General features: G+C 45.8%; 1 protein-coding gene across 3 annotated transcripts in view; it reads left to right on the top strand.

Moving 5' to 3' along the window:
* The window catches only part of LOC139424419 (venom factor-like), a 28,834-nt gene that overhangs the window by 2,962 nt on the left and 6,964 nt on the right, over positions 1-18,908 (top strand). For all 3 annotated transcript variants that reach the window (XM_071176205.1, XM_071176206.1, XM_071176207.1), the window contains exons 11-34: positions 500-602; positions 747-861; positions 1,127-1,242; positions 1,518-1,661; positions 1,952-2,167; positions 3,981-4,181; positions 4,442-4,600; positions 4,938-5,067; positions 8,810-8,878; positions 9,029-9,158; positions 9,249-9,409; positions 11,467-11,674; positions 12,700-12,785; positions 13,183-13,322; positions 13,835-14,044; positions 14,191-14,257; positions 14,364-14,450; positions 15,499-15,778; positions 16,417-16,576; positions 16,724-16,840; positions 17,826-17,979; positions 18,101-18,264; positions 18,444-18,596; positions 18,758-18,817. In XM_071176205.1, the coding sequence (XP_071032306.1) occupies positions 500-602; positions 747-861; positions 1,127-1,242; positions 1,518-1,661; positions 1,952-2,167; positions 3,981-4,181; positions 4,442-4,600; positions 4,938-5,067; positions 8,810-8,878; positions 9,029-9,158; positions 9,249-9,409; positions 11,467-11,674; positions 12,700-12,785; positions 13,183-13,322; positions 13,835-14,044; positions 14,191-14,257; positions 14,364-14,450; positions 15,499-15,778; positions 16,417-16,576; positions 16,724-16,840; positions 17,826-17,979; positions 18,101-18,264; positions 18,444-18,596; positions 18,758-18,817 (3,430 nt within the window). The remainder of the gene's footprint in view (positions 1-499; positions 603-746; positions 862-1,126; positions 1,243-1,517; positions 1,662-1,951; positions 2,168-3,980; positions 4,182-4,441; positions 4,601-4,937; positions 5,068-8,809; positions 8,879-9,028; positions 9,159-9,248; positions 9,410-11,466; positions 11,675-12,699; positions 12,786-13,182; positions 13,323-13,834; positions 14,045-14,190; positions 14,258-14,363; positions 14,451-15,498; positions 15,779-16,416; positions 16,577-16,723; positions 16,841-17,825; positions 17,980-18,100; positions 18,265-18,443; positions 18,597-18,757; positions 18,818-18,908) is intronic.

Here is an 18,908-nt window from a genome sequence, read left to right on the forward strand (position 1 = left end):
GAACGACTGTTGACTTGAATGGAAATGTCTGTTCCAGTAATTCTAGCTCTATGGTAACAGCTGCCTGTTTGGTGAGGCCGTTCTAGTAATTGTATTTCTATGGTCACAGCTACCTGTATGGTGAGGCTGTTCTAGTAATTGTATTTCTTTGGTCACAGCTACCTGTATGGTGAGGCCGTTCTAGTAATTGTATTTCTATGGTCACAGCTACCTTATGGTGAGGCCGTTCTAGTAATTGTATTTCTATGGTCACAGCTACCTTATGGTGAGACTGTTCTAGTAATTGTATTTCTATGGTCACAGCTACCTGTATGGTGAGGCTGTTCTAGTAATTGTATTTCTTTGGTCACAGATACCTGTATGGTGAGGCCGTTCTAGTAATTGTATTTCTATGGTCACAGCTACCTGTATGGTGAGGCCGTTCTAGTAATTGTATTTCTTTGGTCACAGATACCTGTATGGTGAGGCCGTTCTAGTAATTGTATTTCTTTGGTCACAGATACCTGTATGGTGAAGATGTCCAGGGAACGGCCTACGTGATGTTTGGGGTGGAGGTGAACAAGGAGAAGAGGAGGTTACCATTGATCAAGCAGGTCACCAATGTGAGTACTGGTAGTACACTACATTATGAAGTGCTAGACCCTTTCCACAACTTAAAGTCATACACACCTCACACATCAAAGGAAGATCAATTCAGCGTAAAGTGTAAACATACAACAACTGCCATTTTCCTTCCTTCATTTCAGCTGCAGCAAGGCACCGCTACATTGACCATGGCGGAGATCAGGAAGGCCTACCCCGACCTCAGCTCCCTGGTTGGAAGCTCTATTTACGTCAAGGCCTCAGTGCTGACCAAATCAGGTAAGGTCAATAAAGTTTTGTTGAGTTGAATTAAATTACAATGGACCTTCGAATGAAAAAGGTCAGATGCAGGCTATCCAAAACCTGATGACTTACGTTAGCTTCCCAAGCTAGTGCCTAGGTTAGAACCCAGTCCATCAAACTATGGTAGGATTGATTTAAAACCTTGCTTGAGACCTAAAGACTTGTGGTAGCTCCCCAAGCTAATGCCTAAACTTTGACTCAGCGGGCTAACACAGTGTTGTATCTTTCTACTCCTCTATAGGCAGTGACCTGGTGGAAGCAGAGAAGTCTGGTATTAAGATAGTGAAGTCCCCTTACGTCCTCTCCTTCATAGAAACACCAAAGTACTACAAGCCTGGCTTGCCCTTCGACATCATGGTAAACTCACAACATCAACGCCTGATAGACAGAAAGGATCAACCTTATGGGAGATAAGAGCCATAGAGATGCAATATAATAATATCATTCTGAGATAAGAGAGTCTGGTTCAGATCCAGGTATAAAGTCTTTTATATCTCTAACAGGTTCTTCTAACTAGCCTCGTTCTACCATCCTCATCTCACAAGCTTACATTCTGTTAAAAGAAACGAGAGCGCAGTGGTCAGGGTGGTGGATCAGGTTACCTTCTAACGGGTTCTAACGGTGTTCTTCAGATCCAGGTGAGTTTCCAGGATGGTTCCCCGGCTCATAACGTCCCGGTCCAGGTGAGCCTCCTGGCCAACCCAATCACCAACCACCGTGGCACCATCAGGACCGCCATCAACATGCCTGCTGAGCTAGGCCCTCAGATCATCACTGTGAGTACCGCTAACAGGGCTTATAACCAGCTATAACCTGCAATAACCTTCTATAATCACACTCAGTAGAGCTAATGGTGCTTATAATCAAGTATAACCAGCTATATCCACCCTCAGTAATGCCCTAAGCAGTTATAACAACTATCGGTTCTTAGTGTTCATAAGCAAAACTTTGCCTGTCTGTTTCTGTGTACTTGTGTACGTGTGTGTATCTGTGTATGGCTGTGCGAGCATGTGTGTGTGTGTGTCTTGGTTTTCATGTGTGTGTCCTGTAAATCCGAAACACACAGGCTGAGACCAAACAGACGGGCCTACAGCCAGAGCAGCAGGCCAGACAGCAGATGACCCTTCACCCCTACACACCCTTTGACCAACAGAGACAGAACTACCTGTATATCTCCACTGGGACCACCACAGTCTCTCTGGGGCAGAGCCTTGGCCTCAGTCTACACATCAACACTGCCGATAAGGCCCACAGGGAACTCATCACTCACCTCACATACCTGGTGAGTGGATATAGTCGAATGGAGTAGCATACAATTGAATGGAACAGCTGGTGAGTGCAAACTGAAATGGTCCAGATTTTTTACAATCCAAAATCAAGTCTTTTCAAGTTACTCCTGTATATTTATATTTTCAACCATATGTTGGTACCGTAAATAGCTTAAACATTTACATACAGTGGGGAGAACAAGTATTTGATACACTGCCGATTTTGCAGGTTTTCCTACTTTCAAAGCATGTAGAGGTCTGTCATTTTTTATCATAGGTACACTTCAACTGTGAGAGACAGAATCTAAAACAAAAATCCAGAAAATCACATTGTATTATTTTTAAGTAATACATTTGCATTTTATTGCATGACATAAGTATTTGATCACCTACCAACCAGTAAGAATTCCGTCTCTCACACTCTTTAAGAAGCCCTCCTGTTCTCCACTCATTACCTGTATTAACTGCACCTGTTTGAACTCATTACCTGTATAAAAGACACCTGTCCACACACTCAATCAAACAGACTCCAGCCTCTCCACAATGGCCAAGACCAGAGAGCTGTGTAAGGACATCAGGGATAAAATTGTAGACCTGCACAAGGCTGGGATGGGCTACAGGACAATAGGCAAGCAGCTTGGTGAGAAGGCAACAACTGTTGGAGCAATTAATAGAAAATGGAAGAATTTCAAGATGAAGGTCAATCACCCTCAGTCTGGGGCTCCATGCAAGATCTCACCTCGTAGGGCATCAATGAGCATGAGGATGGTGAGGGATCAGCCCAGAACTACACGGCAGGACCTGGTCAATGACCTGAAGAGAGCTGGGACCACAGTCTCAAAGAAAACCATTAGTAACACACTACGCCGTCATGGATTAAAGTCCTGCAGCGCACGCAAGGTCCCCCTCCTCAAGCCAGCGCATGTCCAGGCCCGTCTAAAGTTTGCCAATGACAATCTGGATGATCCAGAGGAGGAATGGGAGAAGGTCATGTGGTCTGATGAGACAAAAATAGAGCTTTTTGGTCTAAACTCCACTCGCCGTGTTTGGAGGAAGAAGAAGCATGAGTACAACCCCAAGGACACCATCCCAACCGTGAAGCATGGAGGTGGAAACATCATTCTTTGGGGATGCTTTTCTGCAAAATGGACAGGACGACTGCACCGTATTGAGGGGAGGATGGATGGGGCCATGTATCGCGAGATCTTGGCCAACAACCTCCTTCCCTCAGTAAGAGCATTGAAGATGGGTCGTAGCTGGGTCTTCCAGCATGACAACAACCCGAAACACACAGCCAGGGCAACTAAGGAGTGGCTCCGTAAGAAGCTTCTCAAGGTCCTGGAGTGGCCTAGCCAGTCTCCAGACCTGAACCCAATAGAAAATCTTTGGAGGGAGCTGAAAGTCCATATTGCCCAGCGACAGCCCCGAAACCTGAAGGATCTGGAGAAGGTCTGTATGGAGGAGTGGGCCAAAATCCCTGCTGCAGTGTGTGCAAACCTGGTCAAGAACTACAGGACGTGTATGATCTCTGTAATTGCAAACAAAGGTTTCTCTACCAAATATTAAGTTCTGCTTTTCTGATGTATCAAATACTTATGTCATGCAATAAAATGCTAATTAATTACTTAAAAATCATACAATGTGATTTTCTGGATTTTTGTTTTAGATTCATGCTTTGTAAGTAGGAAAACCTGCAAAATCAGCAGTATATCAAATACTTGTTCTCCCCACTGTAGTTGTAGCTCTGTCTTCAAAATGTACCTTTGTCTGTCCCCAAAGGTAATATTTAGTGAACAAAATGAAGTGTGTCTCAAACTCCTCCTACAGGTGTTGAACAAGGGCAAAATCATCGTTGCCAAGAGACTAGAGGTCGGAGGTCAGGACATGACCAACATTCTGTTGACCGTTACCAAGGAGATGATGCCCTCATTTCGCGTTGTGGCATTCTACATGCTGCCGTGGGCGGGGACGTCGGAGGTGGTGGCTGATTCTGTGTGGGTGGATGTGGAGGATGCCTGTGTTGGGGCGGTGAGTGGACTGGACAACTCAGGGAAAGGGTTCAACTACCAGCTTCTCATGTTCCACTCTCTTTCCTCTCATTTCAATTCAATTCAATGTAAGGGCTTTATTGGCATGGGAAACATATATGTTTACATTGCCAAAGCAAGTGATGTAGATAATAAACAAAAGTGAAATAAACAATACAAATTAACAGTAAACATTACACTCACAGAAGTTCCAAATTAATAAAGACAATTCAAATACCCCCCCCCCCCCCCCCCCCCCAGTTGAGTGTTGGTCCAGCTGGCTCCAGGCCCTCAGAGTACTACCACCCAGGGAGAGGGTTCAACTTCCAGGTGAGAGGAGACCCAGGAGCCATGGTCAGTCTGGTGGTGGTGGACAACGCTGTGTTCCTGCTCAACAGACAGAGGCTCACACAGAGGAAGGTGAGGGAGACTGTGTGGGTCTGTGGAAATCAATAGACAGAGACACAGAGAGGAGAGTAATGGGGACAGTGGAGGGGTCAGTCGATCAGCCAATCATCTGAAGCTACCATCTGGATAACACACCTCTGACTCCTCTCCTCTGACCCCTCTCCTCTGACTCCTCTCCTCTGACCCCTCTTTCTCTGACTCCTCTGACCCCTCTTTCTCTGACTCCTCTGACCCCTCTTTCTCTGACTCCTCTGACCCCTCTTCTCTGATTCCTCTGACCCCTCTTCTCTGACTCCTCTGACCCCTCTCCTCTGACCCCTCTCCTCTGACTCCTCTTTGCCCCCATCAGATTTGGCAGGTGGTGGAAGGGGGGGACATAGGCTGTACCCACGGTGGGGGCAGCAACAGCATGGGTGTCTTCACTGACGCTGGACTACTGTTTTACTCCAACACTGGTGGAGCCACCTCTTCTAGACAAGGTAGCACACAACGCAGGCGCACATACACAGACAGACAGACAGACAGACAGACAGACAGACAGACAGACAGACAGACAGACAGACAGACAGACAGACAGACAGACAGACAGACAGACAGACAGACAGACACACACAGGAAGAGCCACCTTATTTTGATTAATACGAGGAAAGAGGATAACATCAGTCCTCTAATGGTTAATACGAGGAAAGAGGGTAACATCAGTCCTCTAATGGTTAATACGAGGAAAGAGGGTAACATCAGTCCTCTAATGGTTAATACGAGGAAAGAGGGTAACATCAGTCCTCTAATGGTTAATACGAGGAAAGAGGATAACATCAGTCCTCTAATGGTTAATACGAGGAAAGAGGGTAACATCAGTCCTCTGATGGTTAATACGAGGAAAGAGGATAACATCAGTCCTCTAATGGTTAATACGAGGAAAGAGGGTAACATCAGTCCTCTAATGGTTAATACGATGAAAGAGGATAACATCAGTCCTCTAATGGTTAATACGAGGAAAGAGGGTAACATCAGTCCTCTAATGGTTAATACGATGAAAGAGGATAACATCAGTCCTCTAATGGTTAATACGAGGAAAGAGGGTAACATCAGTCCTCTAATGGTTAATACGAGGAAAGAGGGTAACATCAGTCCTCTAATGGTTAATACGATGAAAGAGGGTAACATCAGTCCTCTGATGGTTAATACGTGGAAAGAGGATAACATCAGTCCTCTAATGGTTAATACGATGAAAGAGGGTAACATCAGTCCTCTAATGGTTAATACGAGGAAAGAGGGTAACATCAGTCCTCTAATGGTTAATACGAGGAAAGAGGGTAACATCAGTCCTCTAATGGTTAATACGAGGAAAGAGGGTAACATCAGTCCTCTGATGGTTAATACGAGGAAAGAGGGTAACATCAGTCCTCTAATGGTTAATACGATGAAAGAGGGTAACATCAGTCCTCTGATGGTTAATACGAGGAAAGAGGGTAACATCAGTCCTCTGATGGTTAATACGATGAAAGAGGGTAACATCAGTCCTCTAATGGTTAATACGAGGAAAGAGGGTAACATCAGTCCTCTAATGGTTAATACGAGGAAAGAGGGTAACATCAGTCCTCTGATGGTTAATACGAGGAAAGAGGGTAACATCAGTCCTCTAATGGTTAATACGAGGAAAGAGGGTAACATCAGTCCTCTGATGGTTAATACGAGGAAAGAGGGTAACATCAGTCCTCTAATGGTTAATACGATGAAAGAGGGTAACATCAGTCCTCTGATGGTTAATACGAGGAAAGAGGGTAACATCAGTCCTCTGATGGTTAATACGATGAAAGAGGGTAACATCAGTCCTCTAATGGTTAATACGAGGAAAGAGGGTAACATCAGTCCTCTAATGGTTAATACGAGGAAAGAGGGTAACATCAGTCCTCTGATGGTTAATACGAGGAAAGAGGGTAACATCAGTCCTCTGATGGTTAATACGAGGAAAGAGGGTAACATCAGTCCTCTGATGGTTAATACGAGGAAAGAGGGTAACATCAGTCCTCTGATGGTTAATACGATGAAAGAGGGTAACATCAGTCCTCTAATGATTAATACGAGGAAAGAGGGTAACATCAGTCCTCTGATGGTTAATACGAGGAAAGAGGGTAACATCAGTCCTCTGATGGTTAATACGAGGAAAGAGGGTAACATCAGTCCTCTGATGGTTAATACGAGGAAAGAGGGTAACATCAGTCCTCTAATGGTTGTTGTCTTAGGTATCTCTTTATGTAGTGTTGTGTTGTCTTAGGTCTCTCTTTATGTAGTGTTGTGTTGTCTTAGGTATCTCTGTATGTAGTGTTGTGTTGTCTTAGGTCTCTCTGTATGTAGTGTTGTCTTAGGTCTGTCTTTATGTAGTGTTGTGTTGTCTTAGGTCTCTCTGTATGTAGTGTTATGTTGTCTTAGGTCTCTCTGTATGTAGTGTTGTGCTGTCTTAGGTCTCTCTGTATGTAGTGTTGTCTTAGGTCTGTCTTTATGTAGTGTTGTGTTGTCTTAGGTCTGTCTCTATGTAGTGTTGTGTTGTCTTAGGTCTCTCTGTATGTAGTGTTGTGTTGTCTTAGGTCTCTCTGTATGTAGTGTTGTCTTAGGTCTGTCTTTATGTAGTGTTGTGTTGTCTTAGGTCTCTCTGTATGTAGTGTTGTGTTGTCTTAGGTCTCTCTGTATGTAGTGTTGTGTTGTCTTAGGTCTCTCTTTATGTAGTGTTGTCTTAGGTCTGTCTTTATGTAGTGTTGTGTTGTCTTAGGTCTCTCTGTATGTAGTGTTGTGTTGTCTTAGGTCTCTCTGTATGTAGTGTTGTGTTGTCTTAGGTCTGTCTATATGTAGTGTTGTGTTGTCTTAGGTCTCTCTATATGTAGTGTTGTCTTAGTCTGTCTTTATGTAGTGTTGTGTTGTCTTAGGTCGTCTGTCTGTATGTAGTGTTGTGTTGTCTTAGGTCTCTCTGTATGTAGTGTTGTGTTGTCTTAGGTCTCTCTGTATGTAGTGTTGTGTTGTCTGAGGTCTGTCTTTATGTAGTGTTGTGTTGTCTGTCTTTATGTAGTGTTGTGTTGTCTTAGGTCTGTCTTTATGTAGTGTTGTGTTGTCTTAGGTCTCTCTTTATGTAGTGTTGTGTTGTCTTAGGTCTCTCTGTATGTAGTGTTGTGTTGTCTTAGGTCTCTCTGTATGTAGTGTTGTGTTGTCTTAGGTCTGTCTTTATGTAGTGTTGTGTTGTCTTAGGTCTGTCTTTATGTAGTGTTGTGTTGTCTTAGGTCTGTCTTTATGTAGTGTTGTGGTGTCTCTCTTTATGTAGTGTTGTGTTGTCTTAGGTCTGTCTTTATGTAGTGTTGTGTTGTCTCTCTTTATGTAGTGTTGTGTTGTCTTAGGTCTCTCTTTATGTAGTGTTGTGTTGTCGTAGGTCTCTCTTTATGTAGTGTTGTGTTGTCTTAGGTCTCTCTTTATGTAGTGTTGTCTTAGGTCTCTCTTTATGTAGTGTTGTGTTGTCTGTCTTTATGTAGTGTTGTGTTGTCTGTCTTTATGTAGTGTTGTGTTGTCTTAGGTCTGTCTTTATGTAGTGTTGTGTTGTCTGTCTTTATGTAGTGTTGTGTTGTCTGTCTTTATGTAGTGTTGTGTTGTCTTAGGTCTGTCTTTATGTAGTGTTGTGTTGTCTCTCTTTATGTAGTGTTGTGTTGTCTTAGGTCTCTCTTTATGTAGTGTTGTGTTGTCTGTCTTTATGTAGTGTTGTGTTGTCTGTCTTTATGTAGTGTTGTGTTGTCTCTCTTTATGTAGTGTTGTGCTGTCTTAGGTCTGTCTTTATGTAGTGTTGTGTTGTCTCTCTTGTCGTGATGTGTTTTGTCCTATATTTTTATTTAACTCATTTTAATTTTAATCCCCGCCCCCCACAGGAGGCCTTTTGCCTTTTGGTAGGCCGTCATTGTAAATAAGAATTTGTTCTTAACTGACTTGCCTAGTTAAATGAAGGTTACATGGCCTTTGCAGGCATCCAAAGGCCATGTTTGTAATGTTCTGTGTGTTTACTGTGAGCCTGCAGGGAAGATTAGTTAAAGCAAAACCTTCCAGAGTCGCCCAATCATGAGTTTGAGTAAAACAGACCAGTGGTATAGACATCTGTGTTTCTTGGTTTGTAGAACAGTTTCATTTCGTTGTTTGCCATTCCTGTGTTCCCCCCCCCCCCCCCCCCCCCTTCCATCTCTTCTGCAGGCATGCAGTGCCCAGGGAGGTCCAGGAGGAGGCGCTCTGCTGAGATGTTGCAACGCAGAACTCTACTGGGTCAGTGACAGAAAAAGTGCTATTTTTGGTTGATGTATGGAATGATTCATTGATTGAGTGGGAGACTGATTTATTGACGGAAAGGTGGATCGATTGATTGATTGATAGATAGATAGATTGATGGTTCTGAGCTCTCTCTCTTCCCCACAGAGAACCACTACAGAGAGAAGCTGTTGCGTCAGTGTTGTAAGGATGGCCTGAGAGAGATCCCCATGCCTTACTCCTGCACCCGACGCTCCCTCTACATCACTGAGGGATGGGAATGCATCAAGGCCTTCAGGTACTGAGTTGAGTTCAATTGAGCTGAGCTGAGTTGAGTTGAGCTGAATTGAAGTGAAGTGCACTGAACAGAATTGTTTGGCACTTTCAGGTACTGCTGCTCCAAGTACAGGGGAGAGGAGTTTGACACCAGACTACCCCCTACCACCACCATACCGCCTACCACCACAGATCTACTCAGGCTGACCCTGGACAGACACATTTTCCCCGAGATGCATAGCAAACAATTTGTCAATTATGGGCTTTCAAGAGGTAACATTGATGATGATGGACTAGCTGGTTAATGAATTGTTAGGTGTTTGTGGCAGCAGTGTTGTAGTACTCGAATCCGGTCTCGACATACATAGTGAGTGTATCAGTCTTGTCTCGGTGTCAGGTACATTTTTACTCAGAAACAATGATCATAATTTCTTCCCGAGACCAGCTGAAACCAGTGTAGTAACAAAAGGAATAATTGTCAGCAGTGGTAGCGCTCGTGGTGGGACGTCCGACTCTTTTTACTGACTCTGATCTTTCCCACTCATTCAGTCAAAAATAACTAATCTTTCTACTAATTTTGTTCATTTGCGTCACTGTTAGAGCCTCACAGTGGCGGTGTCATAATACCCATAAAACCTAGCTGACAAAAAGGGAAATGGTTCCAATCATTTTCCCCACAGGGGATTTCAGAAACACTTCAAATAAGGGCTGTGTTTCCTGTAGTCTTACCCTGATTTAATGTTTTGATAACCATGTAAATCTCTCTCGGACAAGGTGACTTTTATCAATATATTCGCCTGTATTTACTTTACAGCTAATTGGCATCCAATTAGCAAAAGTTCAAATCCCTGCAAGTCATCTCTAGCTGGCACCTTTGCTAACATTATCAATTTATTAATTACTACAATTAGCTAAACCAGAGATTCTAACCTTTGCCTCGTTTCGTCAGTCTTGTCCAGATTATCATGGCATTTGTAGTTCCTTATGATAGCCACGTTAGTTTCACCTAGTCGGCTTGGGGATTCAAACAGGTGACCTTTGTTCCTGGCCCAATGTTCTTAACTGCTAGGCTATCTGCTGCCCCATTTCGTTCACCAAAGGGGGCTTATTGGAGCTGACATTTGTGACAGACTTGTAAACGTGTGCTTTAAGCAATGTACATGTGTTGATTGCTAGGCATACAAATCAGATGATTTATTGGTACATTTGAGACGAGGTCTAGTTGTGACCGTCCCAGACTAGATTGTGAACGACTCTTGGCGGAATGCATTGCGTGACTACCATGGGGGTGATAAGCGCAGTCGTTTGCAAACTGCAGCACCCAAAAGATTCGTTCTCGAGTTTGAGTTTGTTGAGCAGAGTCTGTGTGTTTTGATTCTACAAAGCTGCGTCCATAACATTCAATAATCAATGAATTGCACTTGTTCTTGCACCATGTGATTCATTATCAGTTCTAATCATGTATTTTTCTTCTCTATGCTCATGATCTATTTTCCTGCACCATATGACAGACAGTTAGTTGGAGATCAAAGCTCTTCTCTGGAGCCACCGAGCCTGAAGAGTGTGTCTTAACCCTGCTGTAGGGTTCATTGCTGCCAGCATTAGCAGGTCAAACAAATTACTAAAATGAACGAATCATGACTCTCGAGTCAGTCAAAAGAGTTGTTCAAAAATAATGAATTGTTCGCAAACTGCACATCACCAGTCAGCACGTAAAACAGCTTCGCCAGGCCAAATATCCACACTCCTTTCATGACACATGAATATCTGATCCCCTATTGAAACCTGGGGTTCCTACTTTACTTGTAAAATGACTGTCCATTACTTTCACTACAAGGTTTGAGGATATTTTTCAGTGCTCAGCAGGATTTCCTTGATTTGCTGGTAGGAACTAGTGTGGGAAATTGCTTGAAAGTTTTATGCTAACTATTAGTAAGGGGACACTAGGGTAAACTTGTCTTCTTATGGACCTGTTTGGATTAGTGATAACTTTTGTCCTCAGCATTTATCACCATTCTGAATGTCTAAAGAATGTCCTTCTGAAATCTGAACACAGAAATACTGGACTTTTTCAACTCTTATTATGGTGGATTTGCATTTTTCTGGTCTCGGTCTTGGACCCCTCGCTCCCGTCCCGGTCTCTTAGTCTTGGACCCCTCGTCTAATTTAATTTCATTCTAACCAGATCTAACTTCCGTCCAAGTGGCCCCTGTATGTTACAGCAGAGAACTGAGTTCAAAATGATTGATTGCTCAATTAATCCGTCAATCAATCGATTCATCCACTCATCCATCAAACAGAGTTGAAACATGTTTATTTTTTGGCATCAGGTGAAGAAATATTGAGCGAGTCTTTAGTGAGAATGGAATCCAAACCTGTTCTGGAAGGACAGAGAGGGTCTTTTGCTGAGGAAGAGGAGGAGGAAGAGGAGGATGACTTTATGGAGGAGAGTGAGGTGACAGTAAGGTCTAAGTTCTATGAGTCATGGCTGTGGAAAGACCTGCCGCTGCCCAGTGTGCCTGAGGACAGCAGAGACGGGTGAGTGAATGTGTGTCTGTCCTCTCACCCCTTTATGGAAAGGGACAGCAGTTGCCCTGCTCATAGGCTAAGACTTGGTTTGAAACTGTGCTGAACTGTGCGCACTACAGGCTACTTCCTATGAGTAGGGCCAGGGGTTTTTCCTAACCACATGACCTGTCCAGGGAAAACTCTTTCTATGAGGGGTTGACCAGTTTTGTGATCCCAGTCGAAAGAGGAATAGGCCAAGCCACACTCCTCTCACCCTTAAAGGGATACTGCAAGGTTCTGGCAATTAAGCTAGTTACCTGTAGACTTACAGTCATCATTGTCTTGCTAAACTACCTATTTATTTGTATTTTTTTTAATTTGACCTTTATTTAACTAGGCAAGTCAGTTAAGAACAAATTCTCATTTTCAATGACGGCCACGGTGGGAACAGTGGGTTAACTGCCTTGTGTCAGCTCTGGGATTTGATCTAGCAGCCTTTCGGTTACTAGTCCAACGCTCTAACCACTAGGCTACCTGCCGCTCTGGTAGCCGCCTAGAACTTCCTTCATACTGCACATAGAGACACAGAAATGGTATCCACGAGTTCATTAGACTCTGGAGAAGTAGAAAAGGGCAAATTGACAGAATCTCGCAGTATCCCTTTGAAATGAAACGACCTACTCTGTAAATCCCCAGAGTTGCACCACAGTGGACTGGAGGTCACATTGAGACTGGCTGGGTTAACAGATCAGGAACAGCCTGGCCTTTTTTCATTCCCCCCCAAAAAATAAACACTGTTGCACCATCGTGTACTGTCCCAGGGATATTTATGTGTGTGTGTGTGTGTATTTATTTGTGCGCGTGCGTGTGTATTTATTTGTGTGCGTGCGTGTCACTGTTAGCATTGCATTAGGCAACGGCATCAATCGATCACAATCCACCAGTCTCTCTCTCTATTTATCTTCAAGATAATGTTTTACTGTGCTCATGCCACAAGCTGAGCTTACAAGAGGTCAACTCAATGGGATTCATTAGTTTGGGTCTGTTCCTTACAGGTTGGCAACGCTGCATGTGGAATCCATCTTCCCAGACACTATCACCCAGTGGGGGGTACTAGCCATCAGCTCCTCACCTGTAACAGGTAGACCCTTCCCTTCCCCTGGGGTAGCCATGGTCCCAGTCCCTAAGTGCTACGCCCTTGTTGGCAAGGTGAAACACCAATCAGAGGGCAAGGTGGAACTGTTACCATATCACTAACACCTGTCATGTCCAATCAGATCACCACATGTGCATAGGGTTTAGGATTTAAGGGGTCTATTTGGGATTGGGCCTAATTGTCAGTGGTCTAAAATGGCTTCCTCTCACTGTACCCATATTCAGTCATTTCCCAGGAGGAGTCCAGGTAGTATGCTAGTGGGGATACTGGTGCCATATGAGGAATACAACATATTGCTGTACAATTCTATCATTCTAACTAAAGCATGAAGTCCTCAACCACCTGCTGTTTGTTCGTTTGAATCATTTTGTTTTTATTCCAGGTTTCTGCGTAGCCGAGCCGTGGAACGTGCGTACGTGGAAGCGTTTCTTCGTGGACCTGAAGCTGCCGTACTCAGTGGCGAGGAACGAACACGTGGAGATCAAAGCTGTGCTCCATAACTATGGCGACGAGGACTTGGAGGCAAGCTCACCTCTGGCCTCTCACCCATGACTTCTATCTAATCCTCAAACCTTACCTTAACCATCAGGCTGATTAATTAATATCTGAGGAAACCTCTATCTACCTACTACTCCCTCTACTCCCACCCGCTAGCTCCCCTCTGATCCCTTCCTGTCAGCCATTTTGTGTCTTAACCCTCCTAACCCTCCCATTACTGTCAGCCATTTTGTGTCTTATCCCTCCTAACCCTCCCATTACTGTCAGCCATTTTGTGTCTTAACCCTCCTAACCCTCCCATTACTGTCAGCCATTTTGTGTCTTAACCCTCCTAACCCTCCCATTACTGTCAGCCATTTTGTGTCTTGACCGTCCCAGTTTCCTCCTCTTTTCAGCTTACCTAGAAGCAATGGTGCTACTGAAGACGGAGGACATGTGCTGTGTGGCGTTCAATGAGAAATCCACCCAGTTCTGCTCACTTCCTCTCAGCCATTTTGTGTCTTGATCATCTCCGTTTCCTCCTCTACTCAACCCAGGTTAAGGTGGTGCTACTGAAGACAGAGGACATGTGCAGTGTGGCGTTCAATGGGAAACACACCCAGGAGGTGAGGTTGAAGGGCAGCTCGTCCCTGGTGGTTCCCTACACCATCATACCGCTCAAGGCCGGAGAGATGCTACTGGAGGTCCTTGCCATGGCCAAAGGGTTTATGGGTAGCGATGGGGTCAAGAAGAAGCTACGCGTGGTGGTGGGTGACTATTTCAGATGTTAGTTAAAAAAAAAAATAATAATAATAATAAAATAAATAAAATATATATAGCGACTGTGAATCAGTGTCCTTACCTAAGATACGAGGACCGGTATCTCAAAGCTGTTTTCAAAACCCTGTAACAGGTGGAAGGAGTGCAGAAGACTAAAGTGCAGAGTTTTGTATTGAATCCTTCTGTCAAGGGAGGGAACGGTGAGCAGAACTAAGACACTCATCATCTCTAACCCTAATGCTCACCATTACCATGTCCCCTTTAGAAACAGCCTTTACTAAGTATTCTTACTATGTTTCCCCCCAGATGGGAGGCAGGTAGTGAAGGTGGACAAAGTGGAGCTGGGCTCCCTGGTTCCAAACTCTCAACCAGAGACATTCATCAACATCAGGGGTAGGCCTAACTGAGAAACGAGGTTTACGTTATTAGACAGAGATGGTGGCTGGCGGGTGCCTCTAACCCTTTGGGTTGGTTATGGGCATTGTGAAGCCAAAGCAGCTGTGTGGACATATAACCTATTCTATTCCATTCCTTCCATTCTATTCTCTATTCTGCTCTCTCCACTCTCTACTCTACTCTGCTCTACTCTACTCTCTACTCTACTCTACTCTGCTCTACTCTACTCTGCTCTCTCTACTCTGCTCTACTCTACTCTCTACTCTACTCTGCTCTACTCTACTCTGCTCTCTCCACTCTACTCTACTCTGCTCTACTCTACTCTCTACTCTACTCTGCTCTACTCTACTCTGCTCTACTCTACTCTGCTCTCTCCACTCTACTCTACTCTGCTCTACTCTACTCTCTACTCTACTCTGCTCTGCTCTACTCTCTACTCTACTCTGCTCTCTCCACTCTACTCTACTCTGCTCTACTCTACTCTACTCTGCTCTCTCCACTCTACTCTACTCTGCTCTCTCCACTCTCTACTCTACTCTGCTCTCTCCACTCTCTACTCTACTCTGCTCTACTCTACTCTCTACTCTGCTCTCTCCACTCTCTACTCTACTCTGCTCCACTCTCTACTCTACTCTGCTCCACTCTCTACTCTACTCTGCTCCACTCTCTACTCTACTCTGCTCTCTCCACTCTCTACTCTGCTCTCTCCACTCTCTACTCGACTCTGCTCTCTCCACTCTCTACTCTACTCTGCTCTACTCTGCTCTACTCTACTCTGCTCTCTCCATTCTCTACTCTACTCTGCTCTCTCCACTCTACTCTACTCTGCTCTACTCTACTCTGCTCTCTCCACTCTCTACTCTACTCTACTCTGCTCTACTCTGCTCTGCTCTCTCCACTCTCTACTCTACTCTGCTCTACTCTACTCTGCTCTTTCCACTCTCTACTCTACTCTGCTCTACTCTACTCTGCTCTACTCTGCTCTGCTCTCTCCATTCTCTACTCTACTCTGCTCTACTCTACTCTGCTCTGCTCCTCCCACCAGGTAACCTGTTGGCTGATACCATAGACAACAGTATCAGCGGTGACTCTCTGGCCTCTTTGATCCGTATGCCTGGTGGCTGTGTGGAACAGAACCTAGCCAGCATCACCCTGCCTCTTATAGCCACTGTCTACCTGGACCATTCCAACGACTGGGAGGCTGTAGGGGTGCAACGCAGGGTGGAGGCCATGAACTACATACAGAAAGGCTACCAGAAGCAGCTGGTGTATAAGAAGAAAGACGACTCTTACCCCCCCTACAGGAATGAAGGCACAAGCACATGGTATTGTTCAAATACATAGAAGAAGAAGAAGAATGTGTCAATCACAGAGTAATCTAAATAATACAATGGATTGTATTTGTAACCCTCACAGCCTCTCTCTCTACCTTTCCCCTTTTCTCTCTCTCTTTCTGTCTCCCTCTCCTCTCCCTCCCCCTCTCTCCCTTCCCCTCTACCTTCTCTTTCCCCACCTCGACCCCTCTCCCTCCACCCCTCTCCCTTCCCCCCACCCTCACTTTCTCCCCCTCTCCCTCCACCCCTCTCCCTTCCCCCCACCCTCTCTTTCTCCCCCTCTCCCTTCCCCCCACCCTCTCTTTCTCCCCCTCTCCCTTCCCCCCACCCTCACTTTCTCCCCCTCTCCCTCCACCCCTCTCCCTTCCCCCCACCCTCTCTTTCTCCCCCTCTCCCTTCCCCCCACCCTCTCTTTCTCCCCCTCTCCCTTCCCCACCACCCTCGTTCTCTCCCTCTCCCTGCCCACCATCTCTTTCTCCCCCTCTCCCTTCACCCCTCTCCCTTCCCCCCACCCTCTCTTTCTCCCCCTCTACCTTCCCCACCACCCTCGTTCTCTCCCTCTCCCTGCCCACCATCTCTTTCTCCCCCTCTCCCCCACCCCCACCCCCTCTCTCCCCTATCCCTTATAGGATCACAGCGTATGTAGTGAAGGTGTTCTCTATGGCTCGTCAGCTGGTAGGAGTGAGTGAACAGGACGTGTGTGGTCCTCTCCTCTACCTGATCAACAACAAACAGCAGACCACTGGATCTTTCAGAGAGGACAACCCTGTCTACACTACTACTATGACAGTAAGAAGAGACACACACACACACGGGTGGATGCAGAAGCACGTGCGCACAAATACACACATGGACGGATGTGCGCACACATTCACACTCTAACAGACAGGGAGAGATCTGGGACCGAAGTCTGATAACAGTTTCTCTCTTCTCCAGGGTGGAGTACAAGGTGCAGAGTCTCAGTCCACTCTCACAGCCTTTGTCCTGATAGCCATGACTGAAGCCACCAAGGGTACAGAACTCAACTGCAATGGAGCTGGCCACACCATCAAGGTAAGCCGGTCCCAGAACCGGCAGAAACTGTTATATCGGGACGGGAGATAAGTCAGTTATTTATTTTTATTTATTTAACCTTTATTTAACTAGGCAAGTCAATTAAGAACAAATTCTTATTTACAATGTGGGTTGTTCAGGGGCAAAACGACCCATTTTTTTATGTTTTTTGTTGTTGAATTTTTACCCCTTTTTCTCCCCAGTTTCGTGGTATCCAATTGTTTAGTAGCTACTATCTTGTCTCATTGCTACAACTCCCGTACGGGCTCGGGAGAGACGAAGATTGAAAGTCATGCGTCCTCCGATACACAACCCAACCAAGCCGCACTGCTTCTTAACACAGCGTGCATCCAACCCGGAAGCCAGCCGCACCAATGTGTCGGAGGAAACACCGTGCACTTGGCAACCTTGGTTAGCGTGCACTGCGCCCGTCCCGCCACAGGAGTCCCTGGTGCGCGATGAGACAAGGATTTCCCTACCGGCCAAACCCTCCCTAACTCGGACGACGCTAGGCCAATTGTGCGCGAACCCAGAGTCTCTGGTGGCACAACTGGCGCTGCAGTACAGCGCCCTTAACCACTGCGCCACCCGGGAGGACCTAAGACCAAATTGTTGTTCAGGGGCAAAATGACCTTGTCAGCTGGGGGATTCGATCCCAACGCTCTAACCACTAGGCTACCTGATGCCCCAGTTAGAAGTAAGTTAGTCATCTGTGAGTAGGATGCGTTTTTACCTGCCTCCCCTGGTGGATCTTGGATTTCGTTGTCCGACCTGTTATCACGCTACGTTTGCATGCGCCATGGCTGACCATTAATCCAACCGGTGTAAATGGCATGTCGGTGTTGGGAAATGGGGCTTTCCTGCCGACTCTTTTGTGTTAAAATTCAGGTTTATTCTTTATCCCTCTGCTCATATAAGAATGGAATTAATAAGCCACCAAACTAATGGATAGACAGTGAAGTTGTATTCTATTGTATTGTATTAGAATGGGATCCAGAATGCTGCCAACTATCTGAGGAGCACGTATGGTAGTCTGAAGAGGCCCTACTCTCTGGCCATCTCTGCCTACGCTCTGTCTCTGGTTGACGAGACACCTTCACTGTTCTTTAAAACCCTGCTACTCAAAGCTGCCTCTCCAGGTAGGGAAATGTCTGTCTGTCTCCGTTTCTCTCTCTCCCCCCCCCTCTCTCTGTTGTCCTTCACTGTTATTCTCTCCCCCTCTCCTCCCTCCCTCCTTCCTCCCTCTCTCCCCTCCTCCAGACGGTACCCATTGGCCAGACAGTGAGAACCGCCTGTTCACTCTGGAAGCGACGGGCTACGCCCTGCTAGCCCTGGTGAAGAGTCATCACATGACTGAAGCCGCCGCACCTTTCGAGTGGCTCAATGAGCAGCGCCGCAGGGGCGGGGGCTACGGATCCACCCAGGTACTGAGTGACATCATTGGAAACGAGTATTGCATGATGTCAGTGAGCTGAGTTTATGTCAACAGTGTTATTGCAGGTTGTCACTAACCAGTCCAGTTTGTTGCCCTCCGCCATTTGGATCTCCACACAATCCAGTACATCTTTTATAATAATCTTTCTGCTTCCTCTCTCTCCCCCAGCCCACCATGGTTGTTCTGCAGGGTCTGTCTGGGTACCTGATGAAGAAACCTCCCAATGACCTGAGTCTCCAGGTGGACCTGAGCATCCAGGGCCGCAGCGACCAGCGCTACCACTTTGACCCCAGGACCTCCTACGTGGCACGCTCCTCCAGGGTAGGAGGGATGCTGTTCTCTCTTCCTCTCTCTCTCTTTCACCATTTATTCTCTCCCAACCTACCTGTATCTGATGTCAAATATGTGGCCTAGGTTTAGGAACCATGATGTATCATGTTCCTCTTTCACCATCTCCCCTCTTCTGTGGGGTTTTCACTCAGGCTCCTATAGACCAGGGATTCAGAGTGGAGGCCAAAGGGAAGGGGCAAGGTATACTAGAGGTATGACCACAACACATGTCTATGGCCATTAGTCAATGCACGATAGTAGAGCTTGTCTATGATCATCTTGTCACATTGATGTATGACGTCA

The sequence above is a fragment of the Oncorhynchus clarkii genome, chromosome 13, assembly GCF_045791955.1.
Source record: "Oncorhynchus clarkii lewisi isolate Uvic-CL-2024 chromosome 13, UVic_Ocla_1.0, whole genome shotgun sequence".
Taxonomy (NCBI): domain Eukaryota; kingdom Metazoa; phylum Chordata; class Actinopteri; order Salmoniformes; family Salmonidae; genus Oncorhynchus; species Oncorhynchus clarkii.